Raw genomic sequence first — 17,512 nt, 5'->3', positions numbered from 1 at the left:
GTGAGTGAAGGCTTACTCATGGGGGTGCAGGCTGATATCTGGCCCTTTTTGATGCTACCAACTTCAGTAAGACAATTTTCTTTTTAATATCAGAAAGCAATGGAGGGCTGTAGATATTAGCTCAGTGGTGGAGTGCCTGTCTCACTATGTGCAAGGTTCTGGGTTCAATCTCTAGGACTGCATTAAAAACAAAAACAAAAACAAAAAAAACAGAGCAACGGAACTCAGTCCTTTTTGGCTTAAGAATACAAATTAGTTGTTTCTCTCTAGAAAAAAAAAGGTGATATTAATTGTTTCACTCTGGGGGAAAAAAAAAAGATATTCTGGCATCAACAAACATTATTGACTAATGCCTGTTAAAATGTCACAATTGCCCATTAAAATGTTACCAAAAGCAATCCAGGCATGGTGGGAAACACCTTTAATCCCAGCACTTGGGAGGTAGAGGTAGGAGGATCACTGTGAGTTCGAGGCCACCCTGAGAATACACAGTGAATTCCAGGGCAGCTTGGGCTAGAACGAGACCCTACCTCGAAAAACAAAACAAAAAACAAACAAACAAAAAAGGTTACAAAAATCTACCAACATAGTTAGAAGATGTTAGGAAGTTATTCGTTTAGTGTCACGGGCATCTCTGCGCTAGTCCTGAGACAGCTCATGTTGAGCCTCCGCAAGGTCACCAGCACCTCCAGAGGCAGCGTGGCCAGTAGAGGCTAACTCCAGAGGAGACAGGTGGCCAGGTCTGCTGCAGGAGCGGAACGGGAACAGTGGGATGGAGGGAGGCCTAAGTGGAGGAACTCCTAAGAGCTGGCAGAAAGGAGACACTTCTGGGTAAGGGGAGAAACTGAGGCCCCACCGGTACCCTGAATTATCTATGAGCTCTGAAAATCAGCCTCAAAGGGGAGCTTAACAAGAGCATCAGGTGTCATGGCGCACGTTTTCTATCTCCTCACTCAGTTAGGAGACGGAGGCAGAGGAACTATCCTGAGTATACAAGCCTGGGCTACATGCATAGCAACATAATGAGATCAAGTCCAGCCTGAGCTACAGAGTGAGACTCTGTCTCAAAAATCAACAGCTGAAAATCCCAGACAAACAGAGCGAGAGCAGAGGAGGAGAGGGAGAGGAAGCCTTGGGTGGGATCCCGCACTCTCCTCTCTGCTCTCTTTTTTCTCCTCTCCTTTCTCATTTCTCATGCACACAGCACATTTCATAGCCCGCATTCTCCCCTGAGCAACATCCTAAACATTTTCTCTGGCTATGCAATACTGCCTGATACTCCTTAACAAGCTGTTGAGAGCTCAGCACTGAAGGAACATCATGGTAGGGATGGGGGCAGACAGAATTCAAGAGCCAGAGGATGGGGAGGAACATAAGACACTGTCCTCTGGACCTGAAGTGGCTGGTGTATTCATGGCCTCAAGGTGGAGGTCGCTGCCACCATAAGGTCTGCAGAATATTGAGCTCTTCAACATATTGGCATAGATAAGTGAGGTGGGCATGCATCAACATACACACACACACACACAAGAGTGAGGCATCATAACAGAAGAGGAACTGTTTGGAAAGAGGAGAGAGTTCAGTGGAATAGGGGGAGGAGGGAAACAATAAAAGATAAAGGGAAGGGTTTAAGATCAAATTATGGCATGTTTATGTATTAAATTCTCAATACAAAAAATAAATTGGTCAAAGAAGGTTGAACAGTAATTGAGAACAAAGAATCTGGCAGAAAGATGAAGAACCAAGGACAGATATCAAATCCTTTCATGATTGCTGAGTAAGAGAAGACAGAAAAACATCTTTGATTTGATAGAATTTGATAGAAGAAAGCAGCTGTGGGCTGGAGAGATGGCTTAGTGGTTAAGGCATTTGCCTGCAAAGCCAAAGGACCCAGGATCCATTCCACAGGACCCGTGTAAGCCAGATGCACAAAGTGGCACATCCATCTGGAGTTCGTTTGCAGTGGCTGGAGGCCTGGTGTGCCTATTCTCTCTTTTTCTCCTCTCTGTGTCTCTCTTTCTCTCTCTCAAGTAAATAAATAAAAATACAAAATATTTTTGAAAAAGCGAATGCAGGAGCCTACACTGCTGAGAAGTCAAATGGAGGCTTTGCAAGCTTTGAGTGCCCTGCCCTCAAAGGACTCTAGGAGTACAAGGTGACTCGCACAGACATGCAGAAGTCAGAGCCTTGCTTTAAGTAAGGACAGGGACTACATGAACTAAAACCTTTTTACTATAATAAGAACAGATGATCCCTAGGGAGTTTGCAAATGATTTTTCTAATGCAGCTGGGCCTCGGATGCATTGACCATCCCACCCTCCAGCTGCAAATATCTGAAAGAATAATTTACATACCAAAGAGAGGACAACCCCATTGTTTTCTTGAATGCGGACACTAATTTAAGGAGTTTGCATCCAACCAGATTTTCATCTGAAGTACTGCTGCCACTTAGGAAACGAAATGAAAATTCTTAGGAAATAAGGATTTGATCTTTTTTTTTTAGAAGCCTCCAGTACCAGATGCTCCTGATGCAAACACCTCTCTTGTTGCTCAGACATCCGTTCCTCAGCTACGGTTCCAATACTGTAGGGAGATAGCTGCTCACAGTTTATAGCCCCTTTGGAGTTACACCAGAGGATTACAGCTTAGGAAATATATAGTCAGTCTAGCCCAGATGTAAGTCCTACATAGGTCATTCTGCAGTTTTAGTGTCAAGAGACTTCTCTTTCTCACCAGCCTCACACACACTAGTCATTTTCCCCCAGCAGGATGCATTTTATCTTAACACCATAAGATGTAGTTGCAAGATCTAGAAATGAAAATGAGGCTCAAAGATAATGAAAGAAGCTGGGCACAGTGACTCATGTTTGTAGTCCCAGCACTTTTATAGCTGAGGCAGGAGGATTGCTACAAATTCTAGGCCAGTGTGGGCTGCAACTTCCAGTCCAGCTCTGGGCTACCTGGTGAGATGGTTTCAAAAACAATGAAAGGAGCCAGTGTAAAATCCCACCCACACTATAGGACTTCAAGTAAATACCATTCTGCAGAAGGCAAAACTGGAGAGACAGTAAAAGAATACCAACGGGTTCCAGGGGTGGCGGGGGAGCGCAAGATTGGCTCGTGGCATAGGAAAGGTGCTCAGGGGAGGGGTGCTATTATTTTGAGTACTACTATAAAATTGGTCATATGTCATAATATATTTGTCAAAACCCATAGAATTACAACACCCAGAGTTCACCCCAATGATAACAGTAAATTTCAACTAATGATAATTTGACAATATTGGCTCAGGAAGCATATTAAGTGCACCCTACCAATGCATGAAGTTAATAGGGAAATATACACGTGGGATCTGTGTCTCTCTCCTCTTCCTCTTCCTCTTTATCCTCTCTGTTTCTTTCCCCTCCCCCCCAACACTTCTTCCCTCTCCACTCTCTGGCCTGACCCTATCTAATCTAGGCTGGCCTTTGCAGCAATCCTCCTGCCTCTGCCTCTGCCACCTGAGTGCTGGGATTACAGATACATTGGTCTCTCTTTACTTTTCGATTTATTTTTCTTTTGTAATCCTAAAGCTGCTCAAGAAAGTGTGTTAATTTTTAAAATTTTTTTTTTTATTTATTTGAGAGGAAGAGGAAGAGGCAAAGAGAGAGACAGAATGGGCGCGCAAGGGCCTCCAGCCACTGCAAAGGAACTCCAGACACATGAGCCCCCCTTGAGCATCTATGTGGGTCTTGGAGAGTTGAACCAGGGTCTTTTGGTTTTCAGGCAAATGCCTTAACTCCTAAGCCATCTCTCTAGGCCAATTTAAAAAAAAAAAACAATCAGCAAAAAAAAAACAAGAGATTTTTACCTCCCAAGAACACAGAAGAGCTGGAGTTGTTCTGTTTCTTTTTTTTTTTTTTCTTTTTTGAGGTAGGGTTCAGGCTGACCTGGAATTCACTATGTAGTCTCAGGGTGGCCTTGAACTCACAGCGATCCTCCTACCTCTGCCTCCCGAGTGCTGGGATTAAAGGTGTGCGCCACCACACCCGGCTTTTGTTTCACTTTCTGTGGTACCCAGCATAGAACCTCAGCCACATCCTTCACAAACAGAGATCCGTGTATCCCACCTGCCACCATCGTTGTGGCCAATGTCATTACCGCAGTTAATGTTCTTAAGGACAAAGCAAGGCAGAATACCAAGCACATCAGCGACTCCGTTCCCTCCCACCTCAGTCCTGATGCCTCAGGAGCCTGCTCACTCTACTTTCTATGTGTCTTAGCCAAAAAGAAAGCTTATGCTTCTTGCTCTTTAATAGCCATACAGTAGCCAGCAAAGTCATTGGCACTACTTGAGCACCAGACTGGGCCCCTGAAGCTCCCTGCGGAAATGTGGGTTCCTCTCCAGTGGGGTGCAGTGCGGCTGGCTGCATAATGTCCGCAATGAATCTCTCAGGGCACAAGGAACACACTGCAGAAAATTTCACCAGGAATAATACAAGATGAGCAGTTGTGAGGACTTGCCAAAGAAACCCCACACTCACAAATTTATAAGCCAAAGAAAGGTGCATACTGCTTCATCCTGGGGCATGTAAAATGCAATTTCTTTTGTTCTCAAAAACAAGCACCTGTCAGGCGTTGTGGCTCATGCCTTTAATCCCAACACTCAGGAGACAGCGGTGGGAGGATCACCATGAGTTCAAGGCCACTCTGGGACTACATAGTGAATTCCAGGTCAGCCTGGGCTGCAATGAGACCCAACCTCGAAAAACCAAAAATAAATCAATAAAAATTTGAAAATTTTAAAAAACAATTACCCAAAATTGCTCTGTATATAATCTGCTATTAATATTTACAGGTATTTGGTGAAAGCTTCTGCCCTCCAGCCCCCCCAAAATAAAACTGTGAACTGATTTAAAGTTAGAAAGAAATTATAGTCTCTCTTGATCTTTGATAGGTGTACAATCATGAACAAAATTAACTTTCCTGCTTTCAAGATACAGTAAAACCACTGTGTACATGTACACTAAATATAGCAATATTTTTGTTTTTCTTTTCCAAAGAAAGTCTTAAGAAATTGCATGTGGTGACTTGGATGCAACTCAGAGGTTAAAAATGTGCTCAGTATGCTCAAGGCTCTGAGTTCGATCCCTCTCTCTCTCTCTCTCTCTCTCTCTCTCTCTCTCTCTCTCTCTCTCTCTGTCACACACACACACACACACACACACACACACACACACACACACCAGAAAGGAAGAGGAGAGAGAAAGAGAGCAAAATCAGATGGAGAAGCAAAGGGTCTGATGAGCTTGTGTATCTGAAATGTCCACAGAGACAGTAAGCACTATCTCCAGGCCCACAGTTTGAATCTCTTCTCCAACATTTTCTTATATTCTGCTTCCCACAGAGAATTTTGAGGAGGGGATGATAAATGCTATCCTAGCTCATTAGTGGACCCCCCCAACTCATTCCTAATGTCTGAGATTCAACTGTTAGATGTTAAAGCACTTCAGGTTTCAGATTTCTGGATCCTCAACTGGAAATGTCTCTGTAAATATTCCATGATCCAATCTGAAACACTTATGGTCCCTAGCATTCAAGATAAGGGAACACGGAACCTGTATCATTTTCAGTCTGGTAGCAAAAACATTAGAGGTGAAAGCATGCTGTCTCGTCTCCATGGACCTGTAAGATGAGGATACAACTCCATCACTCCTGACTTTATGAAAATTCTGTTGACTTTAGTTATTTAAACATTAACACATTGTATCTGCTTAGTGGCACACACCTGTAATCACAGCGCTCAGGAGGCTCAGGTAGGAAGAAAATTTCAAGGCCAGCCTGGGCAATCTATCAAGACCCTGTCTCAGAAAAAAAAAAAGGAAAAGCAAATATAGCATGTTAATTTGGGTAATAGCAGAAAATAAGGAATAAAAAGCAATCTGAAGGAAAACATTGCCATATGCTTTTACTTAATTCAGGAGAGAAATTTCAGTTTCCTTTTAAATATAGATGTTTTGAAATTATAGAAACTTACCAAATGGAATAACAAGTCACTTTTATGAAATAGAAAGGCTGGATTCCCCATCCCACTTGATTTGGCCCTGGGCCCCAGTCAGAAGAAGACCAACTTTGCTTCATTACCTGCATTTTTTCCCCCAAGAGAAGGATTTGGATTTGGATGCAGTAGCCTTAATCTTGATTTAAGACCTTGACTTAATAGGACCTTTCTTCCAACATCACTGGGCCAAGAGAGAAGAGTTGTTTTCTTTTTTTAATTCTCCCTAACATTGCCTTTGTCTTTCTATTCATGATACATTGAAACCTACAGTCAGAATAAGAATCAATAGAAGTGGTAAGAAAGTCAGTGTGAGGTTGAAGGAACAATACCAACAGTTGGGCTTTCCTGCCCTGTGATTTGCTAAGAAACAGTTAGTTATTTGCTCCGGTGACATGCCACACAACCTGCTTGACGGCCATTGAGAAGGACTCCGAAGGACTCGCGTGTCTAAAGCTGGACTCTTGCGCGGTCACCTTCTCAACTGTGTATTTCTCTCTCCTGCAGGGCAACAGGATTTGGCTTCTTGAATGCACTATGCAAAGCAGCAGCTGTCCTGGGAAACTTAATCTTCGGCTCCCTGGTCAGCATCACCAAGGCCATCCCCATCCTGCTGGCTTCCACCGTTCTCGTGTGTGGAGGATTGGTGGGGCTGCGCTTGCCCGATACACGAACCCAGGTTCTGATGTGACCCAGCGAAAGCCATTCCGTGTGTCCCCCCTCTCCTGGGTCAGTTGCCCCTGCCTGATTTGAGGCTTCAGAGTTTGCATATTATAGAGAGCTGACCGAGTATCAGAACACAAACTCTCTCGCTGTGACTTTAAATGTAGATGCATATCATCTTGCCCCTCCAATGTGGTTTTGCATAAGTTTGTGTGGGTGTGGGTGTGTTTTCATGTGTTGCTATCTTTTTCCTAACTGTGATGCTACTGCCTCCCAACACATCGGTGGAAGAAGCATTTCCAAAATGTCCCCGGCAGCCAGGCTTCCCTGCGATTGTGTGCATTGAAGCCAAAAAGCTCAAAAGATTATGCTGGTATCCGAAACAGACCCTGCTCCTAACGCAACATTAGCAGGAAGTGTACGTTGGCATGTTACTGCATTTGTGCTGAGGAAAGGGATTCATTTTTTTTTTCTTCAGACAGAGTGATATTTCCTGTTTACCCAACCATTCTTGCTGTGGCAACAGGGTCTTTCAAAGAAAGCCATGTGTGAGGCTGGGTGGAGCTCTTTCAGGCAAGCCCATTAAGGAGACTGCTGACAAGAAAAACACAGGCTCTGTCCACAACTGGCAGCAAAAATTTGCTTGAGATGCAGAAGCCATATTTCATACGGAAATCCCTGCAAAATTTCTGGCACTTGAAGGAAAAGAGCCATTCATCATAGCATCTGTAAGTGTGGCGTGTAATTGCATTTAAACATTAAAGATCTTCTGCTTCTCTGCCCCTACCTTCAAGCTGACCTAGAGCTTATCAGCTAATAGAGGCAGAGAAAGCAAGCCACTTATTAAAGAAGAAATCCCATTAATGAGCCTGCCACTTATTACTATGCTTTTGGTCCAGAGATGGGCAGTGGAAGTATAAATTATTAGAAATGATAAATTTGGAAGAAATTCATGCCTTAAAGCCATTTAGAAATACAGAACGGTACCACCTCTTTCTATACTGTTTCCTGAGGAACATGGCCACCCACCCTCCTTGGGTGAATTATCATTTACCTTTCTAGCTGGCATCAACTCATCAGGTCCCATCGCTTCAGCTTCTCTTGTCTCTGGGAAGGGCCCCAGGCTGCCGGAATTCCTGAGCATCCCTCTTGAGGACAGTACAGGACAGCATCTCCTGGTGGTAATTTACCTCTGGAATTCGTCTGAGCTTGGAAGCAAGAGGTCATCCGGACATTCCCATGGGCCAGCTGTCAGTTAAATGACCTTCTGGTCTCTCTCCAGCTGCCCTTCCCCCCAAGCTCATCCTTTTTTACACATCTACTTTGAAATCTGAAGCCCTCCTTGTAGATTTGTAGCCCGCCAGCCCATGACATCAACCAGGAATAAATGCCATATTTAAACAATATTCTTTTTAAACTCTCTCTGTCTTATTAGAGGGTAATCCTTGTTACTTATTATACACATTTCCAGAAGGGCCACAGCCCTAGGGCCTCCAGAAAAAAGCAAGCTTTTGTTTCTGCTGTCATTATGTTCAGAGATGTCCCAGCTCCCTGGAGGCCCCTCTGTCCCCGCCCTCCCACACGCCCCTCCCCCCACCAATAGCTCATGGTCTCTCCTGGAGCTCAGAGTCTAGGAAAAGCTCTTGATTAGCATAAACCATTAATCTACTGTCCCCCTCATGTAATTCAGGCCTAGCAGAGGAGACAGCCTGGAGTTGTGGTTGGAGGCGTCAGGAGGAGAGCAACTCCCCGGAGATACATAGGGACTCCAAGTCAGAACAGATGAAATCTGCAAAAGTGTTGGGGAAGAAGTAAAATCAATAAAGATGAGGCACGACTGATTTGAAAGATACCAACAAAATAGGGAAAGAAACAGACTTACCTTCACTTCTATCTCCTATCATAATACTAAGAAAAACAAAAGACCAGAAAATTAAAAAACCCAATACCTTGCATGCTGTTCTTTTTCCATATACTTCATTTCCCCCCATTTATCTATCCCTTGATCTATGTTCATTTTTGTAAAAGACATAGTTGAGGACCAAAGCAGGTCTTTTGGCTGAATGCAACATGTGCAGAAATAACTGAAAAAGTAAGATGTGACTCCATCCACCCATCCAAAAGAAAAGAGATGTGTGTGCATGGTTGTTGCTTTGTCTCATCTTCCATGGTGGTATACTTACTGAACTATCTTTAGTTTTAAAAATGTCTCTATTATCTATTTGCAGGGTCTAAATGCATAAAATATTTTTCCAGGGGAGCTGGAGAGATGGCTTAGTGGTTCAGGCACTTGCCTGCAAAGCCAAAGGACCTCAATTCGATTCCCCAGGTCCCACGGAAACCAGATGCACAAGGTGGCGCATGCATCTGGAGTTCGTTTGCAGTGGCTGGAGGCCCTGGCGTGCCCATTTTCTCTCTCTCTCTCTCTCTCTCTCTCTCTCTCTCTCTCTCTGTCTGTCTTTCTCTGTCTCATATAAATAAGGAAAAATAAAATATTTTTTTAAATGCTTTAAAAAAGATTTTCCCAAACTGCAAGGCACAGCTACTTAGAATTGCATTAGAATACTAGGTCGAGTCAACATGGGATAGACCAGCAGAACCCTACTTCCTGAGACCAAACACCATATGTCCATTTCAAAAAGACCATTCTTAACTTTGTATCACCTGTATTAAGCCTTCCAGGTGACCCAAGAGGGATCTCTTCTATTCTCCTGGACAGTCTGTGGTCACAAACCTTCTTGGTCACCACCTTTTCCATCCTCTGAGCATTTTTCACTGCCTTCCTCACATCGCTCACCACCTTTGTTTCCCATGAGAGAACCTAGGTTGTTTTCCAATTATATGGAATGGTCTTCTTGGCTTCTTTGGAATTTAGCTGTAGATTAAGATATAGCCAGGTGATTAGTCTGAAGCTCCCAGTTGTATCAGTATTACAGGCCCCAGGCAGGAAACTACAGTCCTGTGTCATGTGCAATAGAAGTAAATAAAAAGTTGATGCAAAAAAAAATGAAAGTCTGAGCAGGGCATGGTGGCACATGCCTTTAACTCCAGCAGTCAAGAGGCAGAGATAGGAGGATCACCATGATTTCGAGGCCACCCTGAGAGTACATAATAAATTCCAGGTCAGTCTGGGCTAGGATGAGACCCTACCTTGAAAAACCAAAAGCAAAAAAATAAAAAATGAAAGTACTAGGAAATAGTTGGATCCACATGAGCCTGTATTTCTAACTCTTTTGTTAGCTAAAATTTCTCCCATTAATCTTTGGAATTAGTCTAGAATATTCCTGAGTTCTGTGATCACAGAATCTTTTCAGTAGGAAAAACAAACAGATGCTCTGAATTGTGACTTCTTTACCCCATTTTACTCCACGCATTAGCTCTTAGGGGTCACAGTCAATCAAATCTGAGCAGTGGCCTGGAGACAAGAGCAGAAGGTATGACCCCAAGCTCCACCTCCAGGCACTTGTGAGCCAAGGATGTTTCCAAAAGGGCCGAGGATGTAAGTCTTGAGCAGAGATTGTCCTCAGGCTCTTTGCACATCTGTAGAGTAAAAGAATGATACGAGTTTGCTCTCCGAGACCCCTGAGGACAATCATGAAAGTAGGTAGCTTCATCTTACTTATCCTCTGTTAAACCCACTTTGACAATATGCTGAGAAATTGGGTAATAAGCAAGTATGTAAAGAGGGCTTGGAAAGAGAGACCACCACCCAAGCTTTCTGTGTTGCCCCCTACTTGGGATTCTGAGCGTATCCCATCTGAGTCATCACTGCCCATCCAGGGAATGGGACACTCTAAGCAGAGACCCCTGTAGTTAGAAGACCCTTTGACGGCAGTAACCCACAGCTCCTCTAACTGCCTACTCAACTGTTTTCTTGAAATATGGCCTTAGGTGGACTTAGACCATCAGAAACAGTACTTCTTAGGGATTTGACCTAGATTGGCAAATGGACCTTAATTTACACACCTCACCAAAATCACAGTTCAAGTTTGTACCAAAAACTTATTCGTTATTTTTTTATTCTGAAATACAAATATCATAACAGATCAAAAGAGAGGTGGGAAAAGGAAATGTCACAGAGGGAGAGCCCAAGATAGCGCTGATGAGATTAATGCACCTTGGTGACATTCTAAACCCTTGGATCATTTCCAAGGCATTCCATAGAAATACCTTCTGATTTCTTCTGCCAACCAAAATAGAATGTGATATTCTCCAATTTGTTTCTATTTTATATCAGAGCGGACTTTGCCTATTTCTTCAGTAAAACACCTTACCTGTTCATGCACAAAAGACTCTCAAACCAGGAATGTCTGAATTTGGCCTTCACCTGGAATCACACAACTGGCATATTGTTGTTTGGGGCCTAGTGGCAGTATATTAGGTTTCCCTTAAATTCCCATATTGTGCCAAACTTAGTCTAGTTACCAATTCCCTCCCCCTGCAAAAATGCCAGTCATGTTGAATCAACAAAAAGAAATCTACACAGTAGATTCCTGAAATGAACTCTTATGTTCCTTTCAGTTTTTGTTCCTACTGGGCCAAGTATGTTTTAGGTAAAACTTCTCTTGTAATCTGCGTAAATATAGGCACAAGAAAATTTCCAGGGTCGCCTAGATGTAACTGCACGTCCTTCCCTTGTTTCAGGAAATTGGCAATTTCTCCATGTACTGTTCTGTTCCTTTCAGTGTTGACCATACCCCGTCAACAGTCTCTCACCAATCAGACCCTAGCCATTGCTGGGGATCCCTTCCATTTTTCTCAACACCTAGATGCAGCGTAGTGAGCTCAGCCTTTTGAATCACAAGCGTATCTGCATCTCTTCTGTCCCTTGATTAAGGCTAGCAGAGCTGGGTAGAGGAGAAAGCTTGGCCAAGCACAGGTGGTCATTTCATATACCCATTCAATAATTATTGGCTGAATGCCTCCCATGTTCTAGGAATTGTAATACTGTCTTGTGTAGATACTTAACTCTTGGGAGGATGTCATTGGGAGCAAGGAAAGCAGAGGTCAAGCCAAGATAAAATTGCCCCACATTACATGTTAAGCCTCTTGCCTTCTGTGGTCACGAAGCTTAAAAGATGTCGCAGTCTATAGTAGAAAATGAAGAAACAATGCAGCAACTGCGATTCCACATGGCAGAAGAGAAAGGCTATTCATCAAACGGCTTTTGTTGGCGAGACTACTAAGCAGTACTTGGAAAAATAAACCATATCCATGAATATGCTATTTGGTCAAATGGGTCTCAGCAGGAAACTGAGCTAAGATATTCTCAAGGCTAAGAGTCAGCAGCAAAGAGAGGCCCCATCTCTCTGGAGACATTCATTTTAAGTCTTGCTTTCTTCTGAGCTATTCTGAGGGTGTGAAACTGGAGTCCAGAGCTGGGAAGTGGGGGTGTGCTGGAGTCATCTCTCCAGAGTCCAGGCAACAAGCTCTCTGGACGCTATCTCCTGGGGCATTTCCTTTTCTGATGTTGGAGATTTGTGACTGAGTCAAACTTTCTCCGCAAACACCTACATCAGCTTCCTCCCCTTTTTTTTTGTACCCTCAACAAGATAAGCCGCCCAGAAAAGAAGGCTCTGGCAGCCACTAGCAGGGCTATCTGCAGATTTCAGTTGAAGGCCAGTGTGGAGTTGTTGCAAAGCGTCTTGAGGTTGCAAAGGACCTTTGTGGTTGTGACGCTTCCAGGGAGGTGGCACAAAGACAGGGTGTTTGTCAGTGACCCCCACAGGGCTCGGCTTGCCTTTTCCCCTCACCAAACTCTATCCTCTATCCTCCAGGCAGTTCAGACTTTCTTCCGAAAGTCTTTTTGTTTTTCTTACTCTTTTCCTTCTCTTGTCACCTCCGGACTCTAACTGTGCAAAGGTGGGGCAAAGCTTTCCTAATGTGTTTGGGACTAAAGTTTGTGCAGGTCCATGCTTTTGTAGTGTGCAGAGGACAGAGAGGACAGGGGTGGGTGTGAGGAGGGTGTTGTCTGTACAGGGCTAAATTTCTAACTGTTTCCCAGTCCTGAGCTCTGATAGGATGGGCAGGTCTGGGGTGGAACCAGAGTATCTCATCTCTGGGTAGAAGTCAGATGGCTTATCCTTTGGTTCCTAAAAGAGGAGGGCTTCCCCAGCCAGCTGCTATATAGTGTTCATGGCCCTGTGGGAGTTATATGTTAGCTGACCTCTCCGTGTCTGCACAAGTCCCTATGCACTGCTGAAGGTTAGATGTCTTCCACTCAGAGTTAAATACTGAAATTGTATAGAGTGCCTGCCTTCTACCTGCCCTGCCATACTTGCATGCCCTCAGAGCCAAGAAAACCCAGGACTAGGCACACAAAGCAGCCAGCAGCCCTTGATTCAAACTCAGGGGTCAACACCAAGCCAGCCACCTTCCCAACAGCAGTCTCCTAAGCCACTTGTCTGGAGAGGGACTAATCAACCAGCACACGGACACTACATCATCTAAAGCCAGAAACTAGCTGGAACAGGCTTAAACCAGTTCATCAGAGCCACTTGTTTAAGTTTCAGGAATTTCGAAAGCCAGTCAAGAAACATAGCCATGATTAAAAACTAAATACAGTTAGATAAGTTATATTGAAAAACAGTTAATATATATTCAGAACTCAAGCACTTTGTACTTAATTTTGATACATTTTGCTATTAGCTATATTCTTGAGGCAATATATGCCTGTTGTATCTGTGGTAGAGAAGCACCTGATAGCGCTGTACCTTTGTGCGTGTATTCTCAATGCCGGAGTGGATGACATCACATTAAATGTTGAGATCGGCCGGAGCGGTCATTTTTACAGCATGGAAATCAACAAATGCTATGACTCAGATTCCTCTGACCCCCACCTCACCCCTAGACCTTGTTAAAAATTCACCACCATATCATTCTCCAAAGCCCTGGCTCCATGGCTCAGCTGTGTAGCATTTGCCTAGCATGAGCAAGACCCTCAGTTGACCCAGGAGGGGAGGGGGGAGAGTACTTGGCCTCCCAACATACAGACCCAGGCCACATGGAATTGAGAGGTTTTGTGGGTGTCTGAGCCACTATTACCCATAAGCACTAGGGAAGAAAAGACTCGGCAAGCTCAACTTGTCCATAACACGAAAGCCTCTTTCTGCATTCCTGTTTGCTCAGAATAGGACCCAGCTCATGAAAACCCCACTTAATCTCCTTGAGTTGTGTTCCTTCAGAAAGCATGTCTGGTAAATTAGCTATGTCGTGCTGTATGAAGGAAGACAAAGAGTTTGATGTTACAAAGTTGTCTCCCTCCTGACGCGCAAGAAGAAAACTCCTTCTTCGCCTTTGCTGTTTACCAGCCTAGAGAGAACTTGATGCATTGGCTTAGTTTGTCTTTCTCATTGTGATTGTTACATACTATAGTGAGTCAGTGTCTTAAGTCACTTACAAATGAAAAGAAATGGTCCTTCTTGATCTGTGTTTTCCAAACCATGCTTGGCTAGCCTCTGCCTGGCCCAGGAATACACTAAACAGACCATACGTCCCATTGATGATGTCTAGGTGTGCAAAGGAAGTCTTGGAAGTGATTGATCGGGGGACACTTCCATCTTGGACATCCCCTAAGTTGACAATCCACCCTTCTTTAGGCAACAAGATCTTGTCCATGGTCCCGTCCTTGGTTTTTGGTGTATGGGCTTTGTGTTCCTTTTCTTTTTCCGTTTTCAGTGCCCTGTAAGCTTTTCTGCTATGTTCCGTTTACCTGTAATGCACTGTATATATGTGCTGCATGTGTGAACCCCTAAACTCCATTTCAGGTTTCTGAAGTTTTCATTGTAAGTACAGCTGATCCTGTTGTGACCTCATCTTTCTGATATGCTCTTCTGTGTCTGATTTCCGGTTGCCAAAATGTTGGACCAAGTGTATTTCCACAAGTGTCCCGAGACAGCCGTGTGTATCCTTGTGAAAGGGCATGCTCCATGTGGGATGGCTTGTGTACAGCATAAATCTTTCATGTGTGGAATTTACATGCCAGATAACTGTCATTCATGTAACAGCGGCAAAGATATTTAATGTACATCAGATTAATAAAAGAGCATTTTTTGCTCCCTTATATTCAAATAAAGATGACTGTGTGACTGATTTCCCTTCCAACCATGAGCTGACCCTTAGAAAACAAGCCCATTTTTCTAGGTGTATTAGGACATACCTGAAATCCCAGGTAAAGAGGCTAAAGAAAGAGAGTTGCAAGTTTGAGGCCAGCCTATGCTACATGTCAAGATTTTATCTCAAAAACAAAATACACACACACAAAAGTAAACACCAAAAATCTCATTTTTTATGTCCTTGGTTACAGAGAAAGCCTGTGCCTCCGGTGCGGGCTAGTTGGAATTGTTTTTGTAGGCCAGTGTCACGGGTACTGATGAATTGTTGATTCCACAGGAGCACTTTACAATTGTCAGCCAGGGTCAGTGGGAGGGAAGTGCTTGTGGGGGAGTCTGTGGCAAAGCAGATGCTTGCATTCTTATGCCCCACAGTAAGAATAGCAACCAAATTTCCATCTTGCATACTACCTCTAATTAATTGGAATTGGTTGCTGAGAACATTCATTTGAGAACAATGAGAAAAAAAAAAGTGCTATATTTGAGGGTATTCACACTGTAGGGACAAGCAGACGGCAAGACCACGCATGTGCTTTGGCTGTTCCCCAAAGAATACTTTTGACCAGATTTAACACGAGACCTATCTATCTTGTGAATTTCTTTCACCCTTCCTTTCTTTCTTTTTGAACTCTAAGTGTGTGTGTATGTGTGTGTGTGTGTGTGTTGTATATACAAGTGTGCAGATATGTGTGCCCCATGCAAACCTATGAAGATGGCCGAGGAAGCAAGGAAGGTATCAGCATCCTACCTGACCTCTACATTTCCACATTAGCTCCCTGAGACAGACTCTCATTGAACCTCGTTGTTTCAACTAGACTGGCTTACTGAGGAGCCCCAGCGATCCTCTTGCATCTATCCCTGTCCCCAGTGCCGAGGTTACAAGTATGTACAGCCATACCTGGCTTTCAAAAAGTATATTTATTTATTTATGAGAGAGAAAGAGGCAGAGAGAGAATGGGCGGCCAGAGGATCCAGCCACTGCAAACGAACTCCAGGTGCATATGCCCCCTTGTGCATCTGGCTGACATGAGTCCTAGAACATTTGGGGGGCTGGAGAGATGGATTGTACATATGTAAGTAGATGAACAAATTACTGGGGGTGAATGACCTAAGCGAGGTCAGGGGAAGACACTGAGTAAAAAAGGAGGTTGGGGGATGGGTAATCAAAATTCAAGATTTTGTGAATAAGCCATATAAAAACCTACTTTTTTGGATAATGGCATGCCCAGAAGTCATACATTGCTACTAGAAAAATTACAGTGACAGGGATGGGATACTTTTCAGTGAGTTATTGGCCAGGGAAGTCTCTGCTGCCCCCAAGACATTACAGGCTATTGCCAAGGCTCTTGGTTTCCCACCAGAAATAGATGGTAAGACTGAAGACTCCGCATGCCTTGGCTGCAAGGACACTGAGAAATCGAGCTGGAACTGAGCTGAAAACCTCCTCCCTATAGATCACCTGATAGAAAGCTGGTAAAAGCTGCACTGCATTCAGCCCTGTGAGAGACAGAAGTCATCAACAATGAAAACAATGGACACTGCAAGCCTCAAGTCTAGCTAGCCAGGCCATGTGGCCAAATGGGTGCAATAGTGGCACGTCTGTTATGGTGGAAACCAACTGCTTTCAAATTAGACTGGAGGTCAGCTCTATGGGAGAGAATACATGCCTGGTACAGAAAACCTAATCCAAGCCTATGGTGGGAGAGGTCATGAGCATTAGGAGTGTAACACCTGCTCTTGTCTGGCTAAATGCATATATTATGCTCACAAAACTGCCCTGTAAGCACTTTACTTAACATTCATACCCATATATTAGCACTACCCTCACTTTTAGTTAGTGAAGCTTCTCTTTTCAGATGGAGATGACCACTGGGATGACCCAAAAGGCACCATCGTGCTGAGAAGAAGTGATGGAGGAGTGTTCAGCACTGAAATATCTCTATCACACTCTCCAAGACTCAAGGTCCATTGTGAAAGAGGTGGCAGGAAGAATGTAAGAGCCAAAGGAAGGGTTGGACTGCTTACAATGCAATCACGCAGACAGGAACTGGCCTTGATATCCATGACCTGACAGTGCCTAGCACTACCTTCACAAGATCCTCATAATAGGAGGAAAAGATGATGACATCAAAATAAAAGAGATACTAACGAAGACAGGGAGGGGATATGATAGAGAGTGGAGTTATGAAGGGGAAGGTAGGGGAAGAAAGGGCATTATCATGGTTTATTGTCTGTAAGTAAGAAAGCTGTCAATAAAGAAATTTTATAAAAGAACATTCTGCCAGGCATGGTGGTGCATGCCTTTAATCCCAGCACTCAGGAGGCAGAGGCAGGAGAATTGCCATGAGTTCAAGGCCACCCTGAGACTACCTAGTGAATTCCAAGTCAGGCTGGCCTAGAGTGAGATCCTACCTCAAAAAAACAAACAAACAAAAAAGAACATTCTGGGGGCTAGAGAGATTGCCTAGTGGTTAAGGCACTTTCCTGCAATGCCTAAGGACCCAGGTTCAGTTCCTCAGTACCCATGTAAGCCAGATGTACAAGGTGGCACATGTGTCTAGAGTTTGTTTGCAGTGGCTAGAGGCCATGATGCACCCATTCCTTTTCTCTCTCTTTTTCAAATAACTAAATAAAAACATCAAGCACACAAGTATCCAACTCTTAACCCATTATCCTACCATTAATACATGAGTTAAGAAAA

At 43.8% G+C, this 17,512-nt stretch overlaps 1 protein-coding gene across 1 annotated transcript in view; it reads left to right on the top strand.

Annotated features, from left to right (window-relative positions):
- Positions 1 to 9,053, top strand: part of Sv2c (synaptic vesicle glycoprotein 2C) — a 213,623-nt gene extending 204,570 nt beyond the window's left edge. The window contains exon 13 of the mRNA XM_004651529.3: positions 6,545 to 9,053. Within this exon, the coding sequence (XP_004651586.1) occupies positions 6,545 to 6,728 (184 nt within the window). The 3' untranslated portion in view covers positions 6,729 to 9,053. The remainder of the gene's footprint in view (positions 1 to 6,544) is intronic.
- Positions 9,054 to 17,512: the final 8,459 nt, after the last annotated feature.

This window comes from Jaculus jaculus, chromosome 14 (genome assembly GCF_020740685.1).
Source record: "Jaculus jaculus isolate mJacJac1 chromosome 14, mJacJac1.mat.Y.cur, whole genome shotgun sequence".
In the NCBI taxonomy this organism is placed as follows: domain Eukaryota; kingdom Metazoa; phylum Chordata; class Mammalia; order Rodentia; family Dipodidae; genus Jaculus; species Jaculus jaculus.
The sequence above is the reverse complement of the archived record's forward strand: the minus strand, read 5'-3'. Positions and strand labels throughout refer to the sequence as shown.